Here is a 23,180-nt window from a genome sequence, read left to right on the forward strand (position 1 = left end):
GACCAGCAGGAAATGCCCCCAACGGAATTAGAACTAGGTACTGATATGAATACGCACAGACGTAAACTGGATTTTGTTTGATGGAAAGTGCACATTTCTGATTCAGAATATAAATCAAAGCAATCGGTTGGGTTCACCCAGTGTTCTTGAAATTCTCTTGTCTCATTCTCTTGACCGTGGTTCTATTGCGGTTGAAACATGCAAACACGGTCTGCAACTCCATTTGCTAGTTACCACGTGACATATGTTTACATCCTCTCAGCTGTTTCTTCTGCGTGGAGAAGAAAAGACAAAGGTGCTCAACTCTCTTTAAAACAATTACATGGATGCAATATTCTGTGAAATCAGCGCGATATCGTGAGCCAGTTTCCACTCCATCGGCTTTCTCTAAATTATTTCAGTGATCCACGGAAAACGGCAAGCTAGGTGAGTGCTTTAAAAAAAATGAAACAGATGTCGACATTTTGTTGTTTTTGTCAGAAAGTAGCACGCTAGCTACCTCGTTGTTTGACGCAACGGGGGTCAGCTTGATTTAGCGCATGGATTGAATAATTATTAGCTAGCCAGGGATAATCATATAATTTCACGGTGTCTCGCTGTTCAAAAATTACCTAAATTTACTTTGCAAGCGGTAAGCGTTTGGTCCAAATATTACACGAATCTCGACAGTTATGTAACAAAAGTACGTTATCTGGTTAAAAGCTAACGTTACCTAACTTGATAAAATAATGACATGTCAAACAAAATTATTCATAATGTCATGTGCACCCATAAATATTATTATGTAGTTGTGTAGTTGGTAATCTAGACTACCTAGCGAGCTACATGCTTGCGTGTTGTCGTCATGCTCCATTTTATGTCGATTTAGCTAGTTGTACTCTACCGAGTTGCTGCAAGTGTAAAACGAAGGCCTATAAAATATCAGTTTCGGTAAGTACGATATTTTGAGTTAATTTCAGAATAACAGAAGGAAGTTATGTCATTGAAACGGGGCCATTGCATATTGCGCCGTTAACGTTGCTAGAACTAACTTGTTTTGCTAGCTCAGTAAGATTTAGTTAACCTATTTAGCTCGCCATGTTGACAATAGAAAACAAATCGGCATTTGTTTCTACAATCAGAGCATAAAGGAAAGTTTAATGCCTACGTGTAGCTGTTAGCTCTGTTTGCCATCTTAGAACTTTGGAGCTAGCCAGCTAGCTGTTATGCGGTTTCGAATGTGTTAGCTGGCGAGCTAATGTGCTGACTACCTAACGTTACAAAGCAGACGAGCTAAGTGGAACCTAGCAATTCCGTGATAAGGATGTTTTTCAGTCTTTCATCACATCTCTTCGCATTTTATGTTTGTATAATTCGAATACGTGTCAGATGCTAATTCATGCTGTATATTATACAGCAAACATCCACAGGAGACGTCGTGGCGAAAACACAGTTGGAAACGTTATCGATGTTTGATGGAGATCCTTTGTTGCTACCGTGATGGCGTCAGTGGAAAGTTTTCGTTCGGAGGTGCCACACTTGGGGATCGTGTTTAAATGGCCCTCTTTTTCTAAATGAGAGACCGTGGTGTCTGACTGTTCGCATTTGTATTGCTAGCATGCTTTAGTCTTGAATTTGATTGATGTTCACTTGAAAACACATAGACTTTGTAATGTTGCTATTTTAAATAGCAGTTTAGTAGCTTAATATATCAAATGAGAAGTCGTAACCCCTCGCTTATTTTCTGCGGCGCGAAAGAAGGTAGTACGGTTCCTTGCTGACAGACATATTGCCTGTGTTCTCTCTACATAACTGTATTTCCCCTTTCTATTCACTTTCTGGTGTTCAGACAACCTAATATCGGGTACGTTTGACAAAGTAACAGCACACGCAATAGGCCTACTTGAGAAACGTCAATGCAAAATGGAGTGCTAGCTCTGACAACGCGTTTAGCGAATATACTGCAACATTGTTTTTGCACGTCTTTTTTTCAGACCACTATGTGGGTTTGAAAAAAATATATAATTTATGCCACCACTGTACTGCGTTCTGCAATCGATAGAAGGATTTAAAAAAAAATAGATTTACAAGAAACACACTTCAACTGTAAAATTAATAGTTTGTCTGCCGTTCCTTAACTCTCAGCTCAATAGCCTGTTTCCTAAACAGAAAAAAATATGCAAAGGAAATTGTAGTGTAGGCTACATGGCATTGCAATCTATGTAATTTTGTGTATTAGTAATAACCATACGGTAACTTGAGAAAATACAAATGTAGTTATGCATTTAATTTACAACATATTGAAATCATTTAAGTAGTGTTGAATGCAGTTGATCTAGAATCTTATCCATTTAGTCGACAGTTTCCCATATCATGTATGCATGTAATTACCAAATTCAAAAGTACACTTCACGGCAGTCCATGGAAGGGTAAATTAACCAATTTTGAGTTCCAAGTTATTGTTGAGTTTGTAGGCCTGTTTGATGGCTGTAGTAAGACTTGTCAATAAAATTGACAGGAGCTGTGGTTATGTCCCAGTAGCCTACACTTGGCAGTTGTTTTGGGGTCTAGTGATATATAGCCTACTACATTGCATTTTGTGTTCTACATAGAGAGGGTCTGTGCTGCACCTTTTGATCTCAGCTTTCTTTTGAAACCACGCTAAGAACTTTATGACATCACAAGTATTGTCCCCGGCCTTTAATTGGCTTACTCCCTTGACGTGTGACCACTGCAGATGTAACTTGCTTTCATCTTCGCCATTTTTAATGGGTGTGAAAGTAAGGTTCTAACTCTTGTTGCCCTCCTTTTGAGCAACACCCACTTGTAAAACAATCAATTATATAATTAATAATAAAAAAAAACCCACAAAAAAGTTACTCACACATAGAATACAAAGCACTGTCTATAAGTCATTAATTCAAATCATATCCTACCCTTATAAGTATTGATAACCAAATTGTGCCAAATTACATGAAACAATATTGGCTATCTTAGCTCACACAAATTAAACAAGCTGCATTCCAAAGAAATGGTACTCAATAGCCTCTTTTCCACTGTAGCGCCAAACGGTTCTGAGCACGGAGAGGAACGGTTCCAATGGTGTTTCCACCTGGAAACAGTTTGGCGGGGAACGCTTACAAACAGTGCCCAGCACCATTTTCTCGGCACGGTTAGACAACCGTGCTCAGTGCAGCAGAACCGTTCGGGTGGGCGGGCTCAATGACGTAGGTATTCACTGATTGGTTTCACATTATGTCAGTTTTGTGACTGGGCACTGATCCACTTTTCCACTTTTTTTGATCCTTTTATAAACTCTGATCAAAGATCTAAAGCTTTATACTATATGCTATCTATTTTTAAAAAAAATTATATGTCACTTTTTCAACACATCTTCCTGTAGACATTGTTCAGTCCAAAATATGTTAAGTGCTTTAATGTGGTATTTGAATTCTTGCATATCACCTTCTGATGTACTACTTGGGTGCAAAATAAGGTGTGAAGAATGTGTCTGATTTCACTTAATTTAAATGTTTGAATTTTTTTCCATCAAGATACAGTGTACTTACTATGCTGAACTGGGTCACAGACATTTTAGGTTTTCAGATGTCAAAAAAATAGAAAATGTTGTAGCAGCAGTTTTGAAAGTTTTTTTTTAAAAGTTGTTTGAAGTGCCTTCTTGGCTGTTTATTCAAAAATTTAGAAAATTTGGTGCTTTATATACATTTGTCAGATTTGACTCAGTTAGTGACAGAATGTTTTTGTTGAAAATTAACTTATTTTAAATACTTTTTTTTGTAAATCCAACTAAAATCCAAAATCAAACAAATAAATTATTATAGTAGATGTAGAAGAAATGTACCAAATTTTAATAATTTTATAGGAAACTTCTGTAGTCAATTCCCCATCTTTATATATATATATATAGGCTATATATATATATATATAGTTTCAATCACTATATCATTATCATCAGATGTTTTGGTGGAATAAATGCTTCATATATTTTTCAATGTTTAATTTAATTGTTTTACTGTATGACATGATTTTGTTTCTCTAAATGACATTCAGACTTCTTACTAAATAATTTATCGTGACATGGTATTCTAAATTGAATCACATCTAGATGCAAGCACTTAAAAACCTAGAAACAATGCCAGATAAACATTAAATGCCATTTTTTCCTTTTAGCTGCATGTGAGGATTGAGTAACTGTAGGAAGGTGATCGGGCTGGCCAACTTGCTTCCTTCTGCTTTAACTAAAATTAAAGAAAAGTCTAATGCATTGTTTAAAAAAATAACACTGAAATACCATAAACATGATTAATGTTCATTTTAATTTAACTATTTTACTTATTCTGTAGCTATAATGACATACACATGTCCTTGAATTGCATGATTTTGAAAAATAATTACAAAATAAAAATTTTGTAATAACAAATCTCTTCAAGTGTTATTACCTTGCACATCATAGTAATTCTCTTTCACATTCGCAAGTGAGTGCACATGTGCAAGTGTGTGGATAATAAGGAGAGAGAAGTTTATGTCAACACACATATGAGTGCATGTGCGTGTGTACGCATTAGCGTACAAGTGTGTGTGGGTAACTCGCTCAGTTGAAGCGCCGCTTGCAATGCTTGAGGGAGCACCATAGTCTTGGATAGAATCCAACCCGTATCAGCATCCCTGGCTAGCTCTCTCTGTGCAGACGTATGGATGGGTTTCCTCCGCCCTGCTCTGCATGTGCGCAGCTTGCAGCTGTGGTGTGAAAAGAAGCATCTGGCTGGCAGGCACGTGCTTTGGAGGAGAACTGCGGATTGGCTTAATTGTGAAATAGAATGTTAAACTATTTTAACATTATCAGGCCTCAAATGTCATTGTTTTTTTTGTTTTTTTAGGGAAAAGCCACTTTGGCCAGCAAAAATAAGGGCTAATCAGAAGGCAATAAGGCTGCAATAAAACTTGACTTGAGCGCATCATAGCCAAAGCACACAGACAGAGGACTTATCCCATAAAGATCAATAAATGGTTGCAAGAGATAACTGCATCACCTTCAAGGGCACCTTCTTTTTGATTCTTTACCTCTTTTCTTCACCCTTTTCTTTTTTCAGTTTCACTGTCCAGGACTGCATGGCATGTTTCACGCGAGATACACATAGACAGGAAACAAAATTAAAAATCATCTTGTGTTTATGCGGTGCGTCAGAGTAATTGTTTTTTCTGATAGGAAGGTCATCGATCATACCAGGCCAATAGGTTTGACTGGATGTGATTGCCCTGTGTTTCTTTTGCTTTGAATTACTGATTTCATTTTGCGTTTAAAAACTTGCCTGACTGTCCAGGTCAACCACCTGGCCAGGCTACCAGGAATTTTCCCAGTTCATCCCCTGCCGCCCTGTTGTACAAATTGGAGCCAGAGATACTGCCCTTCCAAGTGGTGAAAAGTGGGAAGTGTTTCTGCTGTTCTGACTGATGTGGGGAAGTCATTCCATCACTGGGGACAGCAGGTGGACTTGGAAGTACAGGCACATAGAAGGAGAGGCGCCAGGCTTGCTGAGATTGAAGAATAAAGGTCTAGCTGGTCTGGTTTGATGATCTCCTGAAGGTGAGCCTGGGGAAGTCGCCTTAGCAACCGGGTAGGCTAGCACCAAGGCTTTGAATTTGATGTAAATGGTAAATGGACTGCATTTATATAGCCTAGTGCTTTTATCAATATATTTATATATCCAAAGCGCTTTACAATTGATGCCTCTCATTCACACGCACACTCACACGCCAATGACAAAAGGCTGCCATGCAAGGTGCCAATCAGCTCGTTGGGAGCAATTTGGGGTTAGGTACCTTGCTCAGGGACACTTCGACACTCCCAGGGCGGGGGATCGAACCGGCAACCCTCCGACTGCCAGACAACCGCTCTTGCTCTCACCGCCACTGCCTTGTTAGATGTGAGCTAAAAAGGTAGCCAATGGAGGGAAGTGAGAAGCGGGATGACATGGGAATGCTTTTGGAGGAAGTAAATCAGTTCAGCTGTAGCATTCTAAATGAGCTGGGGGGGCCTGTTACTACATCGCATTTTACTACATGCCATTCTTCATAGCATTTGGATTGCATCCATTTATACTGCTGGATATACACTGGAGCAATGTAGGTTAAGTAGCTTCCTCAAGGGTACAACAGCAGTGTCCTACTCGGGAATTGAACTTGTGTTACAAGACCAGTTTCTTACCCATTGTACCATGCTTCCACCTGACAGGCTAATATTTTGGGGATTAGGAAAATGTATTGCCTTTATTGACAATCATTTTTGTTTAAAATCACATTTTCCGTTTTTTTAATTTATTTTTTATTTGCAGAACTAAGAATTGATAGTCACTGTTTTCATTATCATATTGCTCTTTTTGTCACCTCATAGTCATTGTTAATTTAATACAGCAATAACAAGATAAGCTTCAGACTCAAGTCCTTCATAGACAGTGCTTTTTTTTTTAGCATGATTACCTCGATATATGACAATTTATTTGAGTGTAATCACATAAAGATTGTTAACACTGATTAGATAATAAGGGTAACTGAATAGGTACCTAAACACAGAAATGTTGAATTTGTGAGCCACCTCCATCTTGGACAAAATAGATTGATGGGAGTTCTATAGTAAATGCACATCATTGACTGAGGGAAAATCTGTACCTCCTGGGCTAAATATTTTACACGTGTAAACACATGCATCTGTGGAATTGCAATCATCTTTTCAACCAAGTTAAAAAATATATATGACTAAATTATTGTGAAGAGAATGCTGTAATGCATTTGCTAACCTTAAAACTTAGTCCTAAATGTTAGACTACTGGTTTCAAAACATATCTCACAACTGGAGCCAAAAAGAACAAAATGTGAAAGTTCTTGTATTGTGGTTGGTGGTCACTGTGGTAACAAGGGTTATAGTTGCCTATAAGATATTTGATTTGGTGAAGCGGGTAATACACTTTGCTGCAAAATTTGTGTTTGTTTCTACACTGACAATTTTTTAACAGCCTCTGTACAATGGGATTATTTGTTTGGTTGGTTGATGCCCAGAGGTTAGCATGGAAATGGTAGAGATGGATAGACACGTGCTACTTTATGAGAGACCAAACAGGGCTGGCATTGTTTGCAAATCTTGGAATTCAGAAGAAAATTTAAAGAATACAAACCTGCCAATTGTAAAGCGAGTAGAATAGGGTATGACCTTGTATTGCACCACTTTAGCATTGTGGGTCTCGGGAAGAGGCCATGTCTTTATATGCATAAGCTGTATATACTACTCTGTACAACATTTGGAGAGCATTTGGTAGTGTGCATCACTGAAAGAAGGCTTGAACCCCTTATGTCTGTTATCTTCAGGAAGTATTCCTACCATTTAGCTTAAGGGGAGCATCATTTAAGGTGGCTGTGTGGAGGGGGAAGTACTTAAGGTTCATGTGCTACATCTCATACCTGTCATGTGTAGGTCTAGATCTGACTAGGTTGGGATAAGGTCACTGAGCTAAATACAAGAAGGGCAGAACACTAAAAAACATTCTGAAAATGTAGTCACAAAATAATGATATCAAAGTAAACCGCAAATGTTGCAGAATTAATACCTGCAAAGGTGAAACCAGTCCGGTCAATTACATAGCTAGCTGAGCCATGTTTTGAGTGGTAGGGATATGAAATATTTTTAGAACCAGTGTATTTCATCTAACTTGTCTAATAGCTGTCTGATTCAGGACCATTCTACTATAGTGAAATGAAAAGAGCTTTTCTCTGCCCAGATACGTTTAGAGTACTCTCAAGGGGTGGCATACCAAAGAATTTTACCTAATAATTCCTATTTAGTTATCAATATTTATTATGAGTCAAATAATTATATTGCATATCTACTTTGAATACAGCCAGGCAGCTGACAAATTCATGCATTTTAATATCATTGATACATTTTATTGTCAAACAGGTACGTTTCTGGGGTGGAATATTCACATTAACCAAAAGCTATTGACTCCATTAACACTAGACCTGAGGGGCTAAAGCAGTTTAGCCAAATTAAATTGACTTAAGTAATATGACTATAGTAACAGAGAACCTGGGGATTTGAGAATCATGAAGTGATTTAAATACACTGTCCAGAGGAACCTGTATTCTAGTCTTTTGTTGTTTTACTCTCCAAAACCAAAGTAACTTCAGTATGTTGTTAAAATGTTGAAAAGACAGAGGTCAAAGGATGAACAAATTGTACACCTTATCTACTGAAGATGGTGGCTGGCTTTTATTTGTGTGAAATTTAAACACATTTCCCCAGCGGTGAAATCATCCAGGTCTTTAAAGCAATGCAAATACAGCAAGTTACGACAAATTATACATTTGCATGCACAAAACCAAAGAAAAGACATTTGCTTGAACCAAAGTCACCATGAAGAGCACCTAGTAACCACCATCAGAATGGCATATTATTCATATAATTTAGAGGAAATGTCTCCCTAGGGATACAATATGGCAACATGTAACATTACTTTTACATTTAATCTTTGACTGTCTATACACTGTTGTTTAATGTGGTTTTCGACCTATTTTGCAGTGGATTTCGCTTTGGCCCAAGTCACATTCTGTTTTCACATACAGTTTTTATCCGCCATGACACAGCCGTGGCAGGAGGCATTATGTTTTTGGGTTGTCCGTCCGTCCTTCCGTCCTTCCATCCGTCCATCCGTCCGTCCTGATTCTCGTGAATGCGATATCTCAGGAACGCCTTGAGGGAATTTCTTAAAATTTGGCACAAACGGTCCACTTGCCACTTCAGCTACACGTACAGTAAGGGCATGATCGGTGAAAATAACTGTCTTCATTTATTTTGCATGATTAACACTTTATTCTAAGCTATAGAATAGCTTTTTGGCCAAAACCTCCACAGTTTTTACCGGACGGATTCTGATCCTGTACCATTTCTTCTCCATACTTTCCATCCAGCATGTGGAAACGCAGTTTTTCTGGAGAGAATAAAAATGATTCCCGTAAAAGAGAAAGAGTAAAACCATGTCAAGGTAAAAGATATGAAATATATAATCCCACCATTTAGTGCTGTCCTGGATCAGAAAGAGAGAGAGGGAGCTAGGCCAAAAAAGGCAGTCATAGAATTTTGCTAGGTGAGAGAGGGTGTGTTTGCATGTTAGCTGCACCTGTGTGTAGATTGACAGGTTGCTGCTCGATGTATTGTTTTTTTTTTTTTTTTTAATTGTCGTTGCGATATCAAGTTCTGTTATAAACACATTGCAAAGGGTTGTGATATCACAATTATGAATATTGGTACTAGTCACTTCAACGGTCAACCATTCTTTGTAATGCAAGCATATTTTTCTCCACAACACAATCCGTAAAGCTTAATGTTTTTGTTGCATGACACTTTCGACATACTGTGCAATTTTTTTATATGGCGGACGCCATCATGCTGTCATTTGTCACGCATTGTGATTGGACAGGCAGTGGGAATGCCAAAATTCTTTGTCATTGATACGATTTTTGCTCCACTTCATTATTTTGGTTTTGACTAGTCTTGATAATCATACAGGAGAACAATTGTTGGAATACAAAAGTATTGTATTTGAGATGTGAAAATGGATATGGTTAATTAAGTCATTGAACCAGTTGGCCGACATCATAAAAGATTTGAAACACGCGTCTTCATCCAGCATTTCACACATCTGCTGAACTAGAAACCTCATTTGGTTTATGGAAAGGACGAATCACCTTTTTTCCATGCACATCATTGTATTAACTAAATTATTCCTCTAAAATCTCAGTAATTTCACAAGGCACCATTGTGTTTTCACAAATGTCAACAAATTGTCAGGAATTCGGTGTCTCGCTACTGTAGAGACAGCAGAACCTTCACCGAAGTAGATCTACACACTACTTGGCTAAGGGTATGGTGCCAATTTATACCGTTGGCAAAGAAGGCTTTGTGAGCCCATTAAAGACATTCGATAAACGGTTGGCCTACCAGATGCCGTCAAGAACGTATTTTCCCCAAGTTGCCATCCCCAAAATGTATGATGCATGTCGGAGATCAGTAGAACCAGAACTGAAGTGGAATTCTTCGGTACTATGACAAATCTTTGCAGTAGTTTAAGGAGAGATTGCTCTGCTGCCATTTTTTTTTTTTTTGCAGAAGAACCAACAGAATATTTTATAGATACCTATGGTAGTTAAATAAATCAACAAATCCTTTGAAAAATAACGTAATTAGATTTTATTACATAGCAGACATAGGCTTTTAATTTCCAAGATGTACGCCAATTTGCAATACATCAAAAGGGTACACAAAAATAATTCTCATCACATTTCATATCACCATCACAATATGCTACATGTTAATCGCACATACACACTTTGCCCATGTCGTGCAGCCCTAGTTTCCAGCAGCATATTAAGAGGGTAAAGAAAGCAGATGCCAAAACATCCAAGTAAGGACATGTTTTCTGGGTGTGTGCTAGACAGTGTGCAACGGTAAAGACTGCAAAGCAGTCTTTATAAAGTAAGAATAAAGGTTTTCAGTTGATTTCAGAATTACCAGGAATCAGTGATAGAAGTAGAAATTCTTTTTATTTTTTTTTTAAGTGTGGACAGCCTTTTCCCAAAATTTGTAAATGATTAATCTACAAGCTAGATTATAAAATCAGAAATAAATAAATAAATGGTAATGTCACTGAAATGTTTAATATGATATACTTTACATTGCTGTGTGTCACTGTGTATGAACTTTAACTGGGATGTCTGTTCCAAACCAAGCGACCAGCTTCATCAAAGAGATATCTGTCGTTCGTCTCACAAGAATGTCCTGCATTGACATCATTGTGTGACACTGTTCCTCTCTTGGAGTAGACTAATTCACACATGCATGTAAATTTAAGTCTTTGGACTCAAAAAAAAAAAAAAAAAAATAGATGTATGCATTCTCACTTCCCCTGGGTTAGGCCTTCTAGACAAACGGCTGGGATTAACTGTGTTGTATGTGTCACATTTTACACCTGGGATTGGGGTCCTTTTGATCCTTATAGGCTATCTGAAGTCAGGGTTTTTTCTTCCTGCACATTTCTTAAAGGGGTAGTTCTCCCTTTAAAAAGAATGATATTAATTAATTTTCTCACAAAAAGGTCTTTTGACCGATTAAAACATTACAATAGAATCTTGCATTATAACCCGTAAATTAATGTCATAAAGAATCTATCCTATACATGTTACCCGCTGAGAAACTAAAAGCTATTGACCAAGAAAAGTACTGTTAGGAGGCTGGTGACGAAGGCCTGAGTTCAGAACAAGGTAGGGGCGGTTCTTATCCTGTTCTAAAAGACATGGTGCCCAGCGTGTGTGTGATTATCTCCAATTTCCTGGACGACACAATCCCCAGTTGTGCATTGCCCTGTGGACCTACCGGCCCCAGTCAGCACTGGCATGGTCCGGATTCATCCATTCACCACAACGTGGTGCATTAGCCAAATGGCCCATAAAGCAGCCTCCCAATTATCATTATACTTCTGAGGTTAATACACAGTTACTAACCTAGCTTTCTAATTTATGATACAAAAAAGATTCCAAGAAAAATGTTTTAATTGTCCAAAAAGGTCACTTAAGTGCATACACAAAGCATAAATGCTGTATAGTTCTATAAAAAACAATTACTAAAAATCTGTCTGCGTAGGAAATTATTGATATTAAAATTATGCTAGTTTGCAATTAAATTTTTAATTACATGTTTCACATCCATCTTCCCAAGCAATGCTAGCAATGCTTTTATATTCTTGTTTTAGTGACTTGGCCCACCTCAAAACCTCCCAACCAGTAGTCTGGGAACAACAACCTAAATAGAATCAGTGCATTTGATTGAATCCCATCCTTTATCCTCGCATTACAAATTCAATTTTTAAATATCATGATGTATATTTTCAAACTAATCTGCTTAAGGGGTGAGCTTGCCAGCAAAGCAAACTGTATGGCAACAGTTGTGGTTTTTCAACAAGGTCTCAGCAATACTGTAAAATCCTGTTCATATGAGTATCTTATTACCTTGCACTGGAACGTGTACATGTCTTAATCTATTTTTTTTCTTCTTTTTTACATTCTTTTTTATTTTGTAAGATAATGATTTATCTGGTGTACAGATAGACACACTGATTGCACACCCTACCATTCTTCTTTTTTTGGATAATTGAGGGTGAATTAAAATATAGCCCACTGAACATAGCTTACTGCACACATTGATGCTTCGCTTGCTTTCAAAGACTGGTTCATTGTTTCCTGTTTTACCACAGGTGGTGATGGGGACATGTTTTTGCCTTGGCTCAGTGTGGTCTAGGTCTTTGGGATTGTGGTCTTTTAAAGTTTCTGAGCCTGGGACCCCAGAACTTCTGGTGCCCTGACGTTGTGAATGTGATCGGTTGTGCGCAATGCAGATCAACAGAACAAGGGGCTATTTGTTTTGTGGCAAAATGGGGGGGGGGGGGGTAGCTGGGAATCGGTACAAACAAGAATTAGAATTACAAATTGGCATGGAACAGAAAAATGAACGGGAATGAAAGATGTCTTAAAAAGTTCCATTGGTTAAAAAATGGTTGTCTGCAGGAAAGAGTTTGTGTTAACAGGAAATAAAATTTTTAGAATTATTTTTTAAATGGTTCAAATATTTAAATGTTGTTTATGTAAATGTTTTTAGATTCCCTTGAGTGGGCATTATATTGGCTTGGTAATTATATGAAATATAATTAGCGAGTCAACAGATAATTGGTAAGAATTATTTAAAACAAATGGGGAGTGGTACCAGCTGTCTGAAAGTAGCAACAACAACTGAACAACCAAATGCCTGTTTTATTTTATTGCTGCTTCTGTGCCACACTGACTTTCTCACAGGAAGGTATCAGAGAGTTGTTCTGTTTATTTTGATATTAGCAGTTACAGCATCAGTCATTTGAGGCCATGTGCAAAAATGGCAAAAGATAAATTGAAGTTTCTGGGTCTGTAACTGCATAGGGCATGACTTCAGTAAATCATGCATTGTACCTTATTTATAAATTTAAATAACTTGACTTACTGTATTTTACAGGTGTGTGAGGAAAGTTGCTGAATTTTCAAGTGTGATATTTTGTCAGTGTTGCTGCCAAAGTAGTGTACTGCACACTCATGTTCATTTAAAATAACGTTGCTTGACCTATTTTCGAAGCATTTTTTTTTTCCTGGCAAAAACTCTAAGGGCTCTGCAGTGCTGGTAAGGGGAAGAAAAATAGGACAAAGAGTGCTGCAGAACTAGTAACGCTGGGAATCGGATTATAGTTTCTTGGCCTGCGTGAAACAAACAGAATGTAAAAACTGAACTAGCCACATTGTTGTCCATTAAAACAAGGGATGTCTCCATTATTAAAACTGTAGCGCCTGGAACAGATGTGGAGGTGCAGATAAAGGCACTGAGAGGCCTGCAGATTTCGGGTCTCTTTCTCCTCTCTCTCACTTGCCTTTGGCTCATGTCATTTAACTCTGTAATGAGCGTCTGCAGCTATCATTTTTGATAAGCTTCTTGGACCAGCTGTTAATCCTATACAGAACTGTAAGCTCTCCCTGCAAAAGTGTGAAAACACTGCTATTCCTGTTCCCTGGATTTTGCTGAATAGACTTCAACAACATTTCCAAATGACCTGAAAGGCTCAAATTTGTGTTTTCCGCCACGCAGTTGTTAGCACTTTTATATTTAAACGCAGATTTATCAATTTTTATGTCGATGCCTCTCTTGGAGCAGGATATTCTTGGGCCACGATATTCTCTCACCACGTCATATGCCGTCCTGCGTCTTTTGAAAAGGACTGCATATTTGAGGCTGTGCCAGGTTTTCTGCTCGCTGTAACCTAGTCGACGCGCTGTTTAGGCGTACTTCCAGTCTGCCGTGGGCGTGCTCGCCGTATCTGTGAGAGAAGACTGTCAAACCCAATTAGCTTGCGATCCTCAGCAAAAACACCAACTTAAAAAACCTGTGGTTTTTGCTGGAGGATCGCGGGCCTTGGCAGGTGCAGTGTCCAGCAGGCCTCCGTACAAGCGCAAACAATTTTCGGCTTTCTGACGTTTAACGCAAAGAGTAAATGGGATGTTTGGCTTCACAGAGACTGTGTGTCCTTGACCCGCCTGACAAGCCAACCATCATGTGTCCCTGAAGATCGGCTCCTGAAGATGAAGATTTATGTTGCCTGTCTCTGAGACTGTGGGTTGCCTGGCTGCTTTAAAGTAGTAGGTCATTTAGGTTTGCATTCAACGCACATTTGCATTCTGTCCTTAAAAGACATATTCATTTTGTCACATGGATTTCCCACTTCTTAAGTTTATTGTGACAGTTGTCAAACTAATATGTAGCTTGATTGTTACATACCTTGTGAAACTCTTGTTCTGCTTTGCAAAACCGGTCTTCGGATTTGGCACTGTAATTCAATTCCTAACAGGCGTTTCACCAGTACGTCAAAGTCACAGAGTCTCTGCAATGAACAGTCAGAGCTTGAGGCAAGAAAAACAACTCAAATAATGCTCCCAGTTCTTGCTGTATTGCAATGTGAAGGATGGGGTGGGGGTACATTTACAGTTTAGTGTTCTTCAATATATAATCGTTACATAACATAGTAAACCAAATGGGCTTATTTCAGTAAGTACTTATTTTGTTGACAGATGCTGCAGCAGCCCTGCTGTAAAATGATTTTTGAACAGATGGGTGGTGACCTACTTTGGTGCTGGTGGCATAAAAGATGGGTAACCTCTAGCATCCGTAAAGTCCAAAACAATCCCTGTGGGATGCCCTGCGAATGGATGAGCTTGACTGCTTACTTTTCTAAAGCAGTGTCCCACTCTCCCAGTTTTTGTGAATGTGCATTGTTTTTGAGCTTTTGCAGTGCTTAAGAGGGATCTGTGTATCTGGCCGTTCTTAAATCGTGCTCTTATCCTGTTGTTCTGTTGTTCGTAGACATTATCTGCCATTGAGGTGAAAGCAACTGCCACCTGTTCGGAGTCATTCTGGTCTGTGTCAATATCTGATTGGACGAGCATGACAGAATGTTTGCAGTAAGCCTATTAATGTCTCCAAGCAGATTGCTGTACTGTACATACCATGTGAGACTGAAAAAGACAATTTCATATTTTTAGTAGTTTTTAAAAATGTTACATGGGTCGTTGACATGATGTACACTTTGTGTTTGTCCAGATCTTTCACAGAAAAACATTAATTACATTTAATAGTATGTCAAGTGATTTAACTGTCTGTATTGCACTGATGTGGTCTTCCTACCGATACCTAAGTTTTATGTTAATCAGTGTTTACAAAAACTGAGCTGTTTTGTTTTGCAATTTGTATTTTGTAGCCCATGTTTACACTACTTTTTGATTGTTATTTGCGATGATATGAAATGCTTTAGCATTTTGTGACCACTATCTTGGAACTTTGTCTGAATGTTAATATTTTCAATGAAAAGATGACAGATATATTGGAAAACCTTATGAATGCACTTTTTAGCAAATTTATTGTGAAGTTGTTGACAAATTTTTATGAAAGTATGTTTTTATATCATCACAGGTTTGCAATAAAAAGCCAAACAAAAATGAAATGTTTGTATTGTTTTTGTGAATTTTCAATAACACTAAAGGTCATGTAGGTTAAGTGGTCATGGTCAAGTGGTGTAACCAGTGATTTAACATTTTAAGCTATCCATACTTAGGCTAATTGAAATGCAAAGAAATTCCAGAACCATAATGAATCTCCTGGATAATTTTTTATATTGTATATGTTTTCTAGAAAAACAAAATCTGTTGTTGAAACTAAAATATGCATAAAAATGTGTCCATTTCTCAATGAACAGTAACATATCTACTACACTCAATAGGATTAAATGCAGTTTACCCAATATTTATCATAGAGACTTGAAGGATTGATGTTAACTTAATTGTATTTGTGGATGATATATAAAGAAATATTACAAATATTATATTTATATTTCTGAATTTTTGGTTGTTAGATCATGTTTCTTAATGCAGTGCTTTTCTGTTGGCAAACCATTATGAATGCACATAAGACATAGTAGTGTATTTTAAAATGCATTTTAAATCTAGTTCATGTTTTTTATGTTCTCTAAAATCATTACATCTCAATTACCCACATATTGAATGCAAAAAACTTTTTGTGAGGCAATATGCCCCATTTTTATATATGCCACACAGATTTCAAAAGTTGGGAAATAAGTAATGGTGCCCTAATCCATGTGTGTGTGGAGGAGGGGTCATTCTGTGGCTCTGTTTTTCATTTGCTATTTAGCATGTCAAGCTGATAATATAAATAGCAAAATTTTGCTGTGCTGCTTTTAGTGAGCCTTTAATCACATTTTAATGTTACTGTGATTAAAAACCTATTCTGAAAAACATCTTGGCATATTCATGTGAATCATTAACAAGATGAAGTAGTCTTTGTCCACCTTACAATGAGAGTTTTTCTCTTCAAATTATAAATAGGTATGGTTGATGTTTCCAAATTAAAAAAATTTGAAGTCCTGAGGAGATGGTGCTAATTGCTACGTAGTTAGACAGCTACAGAAACACTCACGTGCTTGAGCACTTTGCAAAATTAATTAGAACACTCGTGGATATGATTGATATAAAAAGTGTGGATTTTTAACTTTTTGTTTGTTTATATTTTGTTATTCTTCACTTTTTCTCCTCCTTAATTTAGAATGTACTTTTATAATTCCAGGTCCCACACATTGCTCCAACATCCTTCTGATTCTTCTGAAATGTGTCCATCTTATCTACTCAGCAATCCATTTGTTCAGCTAACTGTTACTGTGCAAGAGGGCACTGCTAGCAGACTGCAGTTGCTCAGTTGACCAGTTTGAGTGAGGCAGGGGATACCCGCCAACTACAGCCATTGGGCCAGAGAGGGGCAATACATTTGTGTTGACTTGTAGCTTGTGGCAGATGAGTGTTTTTTTTTTTTTTTTTTGCCCAATGTAAATGCAACTCCTATTCTTTTTTCCTCTGGTATTTCTCGCTACCATGACCCTTAAAATCACTCTGAGTGTATTCTGAGTGTAGCTAGGGTGCACGGAATGGTATTTTGAAAAATGCACGTTAACATGTAATTTCTCAGGTTGTGAAGGGTTATTTGATGGTATGGTTTACTTAAGACCATTTTAAGAATTGGCAAAGAACAGGATTCTTTTTTATTTCAGATCACATTCAGTTCAGCCAAAAAGCCAAGCATGAAATACTAATGAACTGCACCAATACTTGAACAGTGTATTGCTACAGCATCAGATTGTATGAGTCATTGCAGTTTTTATGATTAATCATGTAAGCAGTATCTAGTCCTTTGGAAGGAAAAAATATTTAGGCATAAATATCCATCTGTATGAGATGGGTTGAAGCTAGGGAAATTCTGTAGTGCTGTAATGTCAAAAATATACTGTTACATATTTGTCAGTCAACCGTATTTAGCATTTATGCTTTAGGTGCATATTTTGGAGAATAGACTTAATACTACCGTTGGGTTTCTGAAACTGCTTATGTGCGCCGATGATATTGGCTATTTGTAATTTTTATTGCCATTACTAAGTAGGATGCAAATAAGGCTTTTTAGTCAACCACATTTAATGACTCATGGAAATGAGTCATAGAACTTGTTTTTTAACTTGTGCACACAGTTGAGAGGTTGAATGCAGCAATATGAATTGAATTTAAATGAGCTGCATTTTCTTTTATAATTCGACTTTTGTATTTTTCAATATTACAATTTTAAAGCTTTCGATGCAAAGCTAAGGTTCAACAAGGTGTTATGTGACTTATAATTGGTGGCTGGTTTTCCCATTGTTGGTATTCTTTTTGAATACTACAGAAGTGACCATTATGGACACTTCATAAAATGACAATGTTCCTGCTATCCAGAATGATAGGCTTATAGCGAACCCATGCTTTCCGCTTATGGAAATGTGTTGACGTTGGCAAAGGCTCAGGCAGAAGTTTTAATGAAAGCCAGAAACGATACGGCCCTCATTTCCCACCTCTGCTCTACAGGGTCACCTTTAAGGGCAATGTTCTTTCCTGTCTGTATAATAAAAGGTACTCAGGAACAAATTTGTATATTCAGTGCTTTTTCAGTGTGAAGTTAAGTTTCTCATTTTGAGTGCAAATGTCACATCCATAAATGAGGGAATTGCCCAGTAAGTTTTCCCCTTGCGCTTCTACCTTGGATCAAATAATCGTGTTTCTTCCTTGCTTTTAGGATTTAGGTGGCCACATGCCAATATAATGTATCATAGCTTGGGTGTATAACGGCATAATACCGCTTTAAAAGTGTTTGCAAGGTGTCACAGGCCTCATTTCATCATTTTTAGGGCAAGGCCATTTTCATAGGGCACCAAGGCCAAATCAGAAAACATATAGCCTAGCAGATAGTGCTACCTTACTCAGAATCTTTCTGAATGACTGTATATTTCTTGAAATATTTCAAGAAATAAACAGTTCTTCTTAAAGTTCATGGGAAAAGTTCCCTTTTGCTGATATAGTTTGTGTTTGGCACATCATGCCTTAACTTTCAGCAATGTTACCCCGGCCACATTCAGTAATTTGGCAGTTTCTTGTGACCAATGCACCTGCAGTTTGGGCGCTGACTCTTCGGAACTCTGTTAGTTGCCTCTTGTTGCTCTGGAAACGCACATTTGTCAGATCTCCTTTATAGGTGACAAATACAGCTAACCATGTATATGGCAATAAGATTAAGTTGTTGTTTTCACAACACATGTAAATGGCATGTTTGAAATATGACCATAACCCAAATAAGGATCAGTCTGCTGAATATGGTGGCCATGTAAATGTGGTCATTTTTGAAGCTTAACCTTTCACAGCATTATTCGAGAAACAAGACATTTCAAAATGCGTTTGTTGTAATTGTAATGTCAATTTTAATCACTCTGAGCCTGAGCAGCATGCTTATTTCTTCCACCATTGCAGAGGATGCCAACGACACTGGCTTGGAGTCAGTCAACATTCATCCTTAACTTTGACTTACAAATCAATGCAAAGTTTTTTTTCAGTGCAATGCAGTTTCGCAAGTTCAGCACTAAAATTTCCTAACTTTTTCAAAGCTTCACAGAATGGAAAAGTTTGCCTACAGAGACACAGTGACAAAAAGTACCACTTCACAAACACAAAATTATTATTATTACAGTATTTTCACCACTACTAATTAAAAACTTGTACTGTTTTGGTTCTGAGTGGAGAACTATTAAGGAGTTTGAAAGCCTCGTGTATAGTCCTACTGGTTTGCAACATGTGTCCGCATTAGCAGTTCATATGTCAGGTTTTGATCACGTGACCTAACCTGGCAGCGAGCCACGCACTGAAGCTTCTCTCTGGCTTGCTGTAGTTGCTGTAGTCGCCTTCCATGTCACAGGAGCCAGGAACCCGAACAAGCGGCTGGCATAAATTAGTCAGGAATTACTCCGTTCTATCGATCCATTACAAAAGTTCCTGTTGGCTGAGCGTAAAGTGCTTTGCCAATGTTTCGCCTCCTTCGCGCGGTGGTATTTTGATTATTAATGTCTCTCTCGTCGCCATGGCCCGCAGAGCCGGAGCGTGTAGTTGGCAGGGTGGTGTGATCTGCGAACGGGCAGCGTCAGCTTTGTGCATGCCCTCCATTTCCTCTGCTTCGTTTGGGATTCTGTAGCCTTTTTGCCTGCCGGGCACCGCGGCAGCATGCGATAGCTCTCCTTTCTTACCCAGCGTGCCTTGTTCTTCCCTCTGTCCTTTCTCCAGACGCCCCCTGGCAGGGATGATCTGATCCCGCGTGGAAAGCCGCCCCCCCCCCCAAGGTGACCCCTTTCCGCGCGCGCGACAGCCTCCGGCGACCCCCCCCCCCCCGCGCAGTTTCGAGCGCCCGAGATCTCCACCGGCCATGGGAGGTGCCGTCAGCGCTGGCGAGGACAACGACGACCTGATTGACAACCTGAAGGAGGCCCAGTACATCCGCACCGAGAGGGTGGAGCAGGCGTTTCGCGCCATCGACCGTGGCGACTACTACCTGGAGGGCTACAGGGACAACGCTTACAAGGACCTGGCCTGGAAGCATGGGAACATCCACCTGTCGGCGCCCTGCATCTACTCCGAGGTCATGGAGGCGCTGAAGCTTCAGCAGGGGCTCTCCTTCCTCAATCTGGGCAGTGGAACGGGCTACCTGAGCACCATGGTGGGCCTAATCATAGGTAATGTCAAGCCTTAAGAATTAACACTTGCAAACAAACTGACTGCTGACAAGTCTACATCCCATAATAAGCCTACATCCGCTAATGGGTCCAGATCATGAGATATTGCAGTGCTTTATTTTAGTTGATTATCTACTGTATGTGGGGAAAAAAGAAAAGGCTTTGTGCTTCTGAATGGTTTTCTTTTAGTTTATACTACAAATAACTGTGTATTACTTTGAAATCCAGGAGATTACTAGTCTGTTATGTAAATAGATATGATGATTATTTAACGATTAAAGAAATGTATTTGACTGAACTTTTAGAATATTGCAGCATTTATTCACACAATTCATTTATTCACTCTAATAAATGTTGTCTGTATCACAATATTTTTTATTCTATTAAATCAGTTGTTTGCCCCTCCTATCAGAGGTGGTTTTTCATTGTTTAGCTGAACGTATGTTGGTAAGACAGTTATGCTTATGTGAAAATGAAAAAATAGCTTTTCACCTGTTAATAGAAAAAAAGCATTCTAACAGCATGCAATTTCCACTGTATAAAATAAATACAAATGCAAAAACTCAGACAGTGGATGTAATGTCTAAATTTTTGTTTTATAATTATAATAACAAACTAGAAAATGGTTAGAAGAGTCCTGAAAAAATGAAATGTATAATGAATAAGTAATAGCATATTATATTGTCAAAACAATAACATTGGTAACCATGGAAATTCCTGATTGGTAAGAGGTAGGCCTATATTCTCATGGATGGTGGATACAACACACAAGGTTTCCATTAAAAAAATGATTGACCTTTAGATGAAGGGACAGTGGAAGTTTCTTGAATGAGATAATTAATAAATTCCTTAGCTGGATACATGACTACGGAACATTAACCATACTAATGTTCATTCAGCCCAGTGCTTTGAATAGAGTTCATAAAGGTGCTACAACACAAAGCAGCTCAAAATACCAGTTGCCAAGTGCGAACAGTTGGATGTGTTACTCAGTGGGTCAGCTGAGGCAAGTATTAGGCTGTTGTCTGTGATATCCCATGCCTCAAAACTGCCTCAAAAAAAATCTTCTGCACTGACAACATCTGCACTTTTGAGACTGAATTGTGTAATGCATTCTTTGTATGATGCAATAGCTTGATGATTTTGGTTATGATTATTAATATTATGATCCTTATTATTACAGTTGAACTAAATCTCACTAATCTTGGGAGCTAAGGATAGACTACAATCAATTTGATACACTTAAATCAATCATAGCATACATCAGCCACCTGATGGTGCCATAACAAGCGTCCTAATGAAAATGTCTGAAATTTTCAGGGACTGTGTTTTTGTTATGTTTTTATTGTGTTTATCTGTTGTTGTTTTTTTCTCAAACTGCAAAAACATAAAAATAATCTTGTGAAAGGTTGGGCCTTAAGCAAGGACTTGCCTCCATACTATGTACTTGTCTAGAATGGCAGAATGACAAGTATTATTATTGTTATTATTATTATTTAAACATGTTTTGCATTCTCATTGCGCATGATGATGTAATGAGATGGCGACTTTGTGTCAGGTTAGTTTCTGCATTGCTATTTTAGTTGTCTTAAAATATTAACATTGTGGATTTTGTTTCAGTCATGGAGACTGAACACTCATGGACTTAAGGGAATGAACTTTTTCCTCTTTCACATCACAGAACTATCAAAACAGCTCCCTTTCATTCACTGTGCATTTTAAGTGCAGTGTTGTGTGTACATGTTGCTGCCTTTAGAAACTGACACCTTAAATGTATTATTTCAAATACAATGTTTTTGTTTTCTTTGATTACCTATTTAGTTTTAATATTGAAAGCCATCTAGCTGTGTTTTTCTGTGCAAGTGATTTTTTTTAGGTTGAAGTACTCATGATGTAACACCATGTGTACAGTACATTTGGACTTTGAGACGTTTGAGACGTTGGTGAATATACCTTTAAAGGAGAAAATGTTGGTGACGTTGGTGAATATACCTTTAAAGGAGAAAATGTTCAGGAGTTATATCCATTTTGACCTTTAAAGTCATACTAGCAATATACTTAAATATAACATAAATAACATGAATATTGAGAGATGTCCACTACAGGTAACTCATTCCTCTGTTATGGAGTGGTCAAACGTAAGAGTACTGCTTGCGTTTATTTTTCCAACAGACAAAATAGGAAGGATGTTGTTAATAGAAGGGTCTCCCATTAAGTCATTGGTCTGTGGGCTAGTTTTTTTCCCCCCAATATTTTTCCTCATTCAGCCAGTGTGCATTATTGCATTTCTTCAGCCTATACCAGGACTATCACCACTCCCAATCGAGGATCACTCTTATCACTTACATCCTTCTACTTTGTTCCTGCAGCACTTACCTGTCACACATGTATCTCCTGTACCACTTTCACATTATATGTACCCCCATCCAGCACTAGTATTGTTATCTTGATGTTATACCTCATGCCTCCTAGGTGTCATGCCTCCTAGTTTGACTTAACATTGCTCTCTGACCTACTCCTATGCTTTCTGTGTGAACTGGACTTAATGTGTTCATAGCTATGAAAAACTGCTCCATAATGAGTATTGTACCTAATCGGACCTATGTTTTGTAGTTGTTCCAATGACATTCGGTGTGCCACTTATTGTACATCACTTTGGATGAAAGCGTCCGCCGAGTGAATGTAATGTATGTTGTTTTTTGGGCGTTTCCAGGGCCGTTTGGAGTGAACCATGGGGTAGAGCTCCACACAGACGTTGTTGAGTATGCCAGGGAGAAACTAGATGACTTCATTAAGAACAGTGATAGCTTTGATAAGTGAGTATATGAGAGGATTTCCAAGGAGAAGGCATTAAAAAGGGCTTGCATGTAGGGCTGGGCAATATGCTGCACCGATAATTGTCAAATGCAGTAATGGTCATCGCCACCA

At 38.2% G+C, this 23,180-nt stretch overlaps 1 protein-coding gene across 6 annotated transcripts in view; it reads left to right on the forward strand.

Annotated features, from left to right (window-relative positions):
• Positions 1–233: 233 nt before the first annotated feature.
• The window catches only part of pcmtd1 (protein-L-isoaspartate (D-aspartate) O-methyltransferase domain containing 1), a 32,119-nt gene continuing 9,172 nt past the window's right edge, over positions 234–23,180 (forward strand). For 2 of the 6 annotated variants that reach the window (XM_064347050.1, XM_064347054.1), the window contains exons 1-3: positions 234–426; positions 19,807–20,252; positions 22,966–23,068. In XM_064347050.1, the coding sequence (XP_064203120.1) occupies positions 19,946–20,252; positions 22,966–23,068 (410 nt within the window). In that variant the 5' untranslated portion in view covers positions 234–426; positions 19,807–19,945. Of the gene's footprint in view, positions 427–673; positions 931–5,321; positions 5,585–19,806; positions 20,253–22,965; positions 23,069–23,180 lie in introns of those variants that run through there. The other 4 variants (XM_064347053.1, XM_064347052.1, XM_064347055.1 and 1 more) reach the window with 4 other exon arrangements.

Source organism: Anguilla rostrata, chromosome 8 (assembly GCF_018555375.3).
Source record: "Anguilla rostrata isolate EN2019 chromosome 8, ASM1855537v3, whole genome shotgun sequence".
Classification (NCBI taxonomy): Eukaryota; Metazoa; Chordata; class Actinopteri; order Anguilliformes; family Anguillidae; genus Anguilla; species Anguilla rostrata.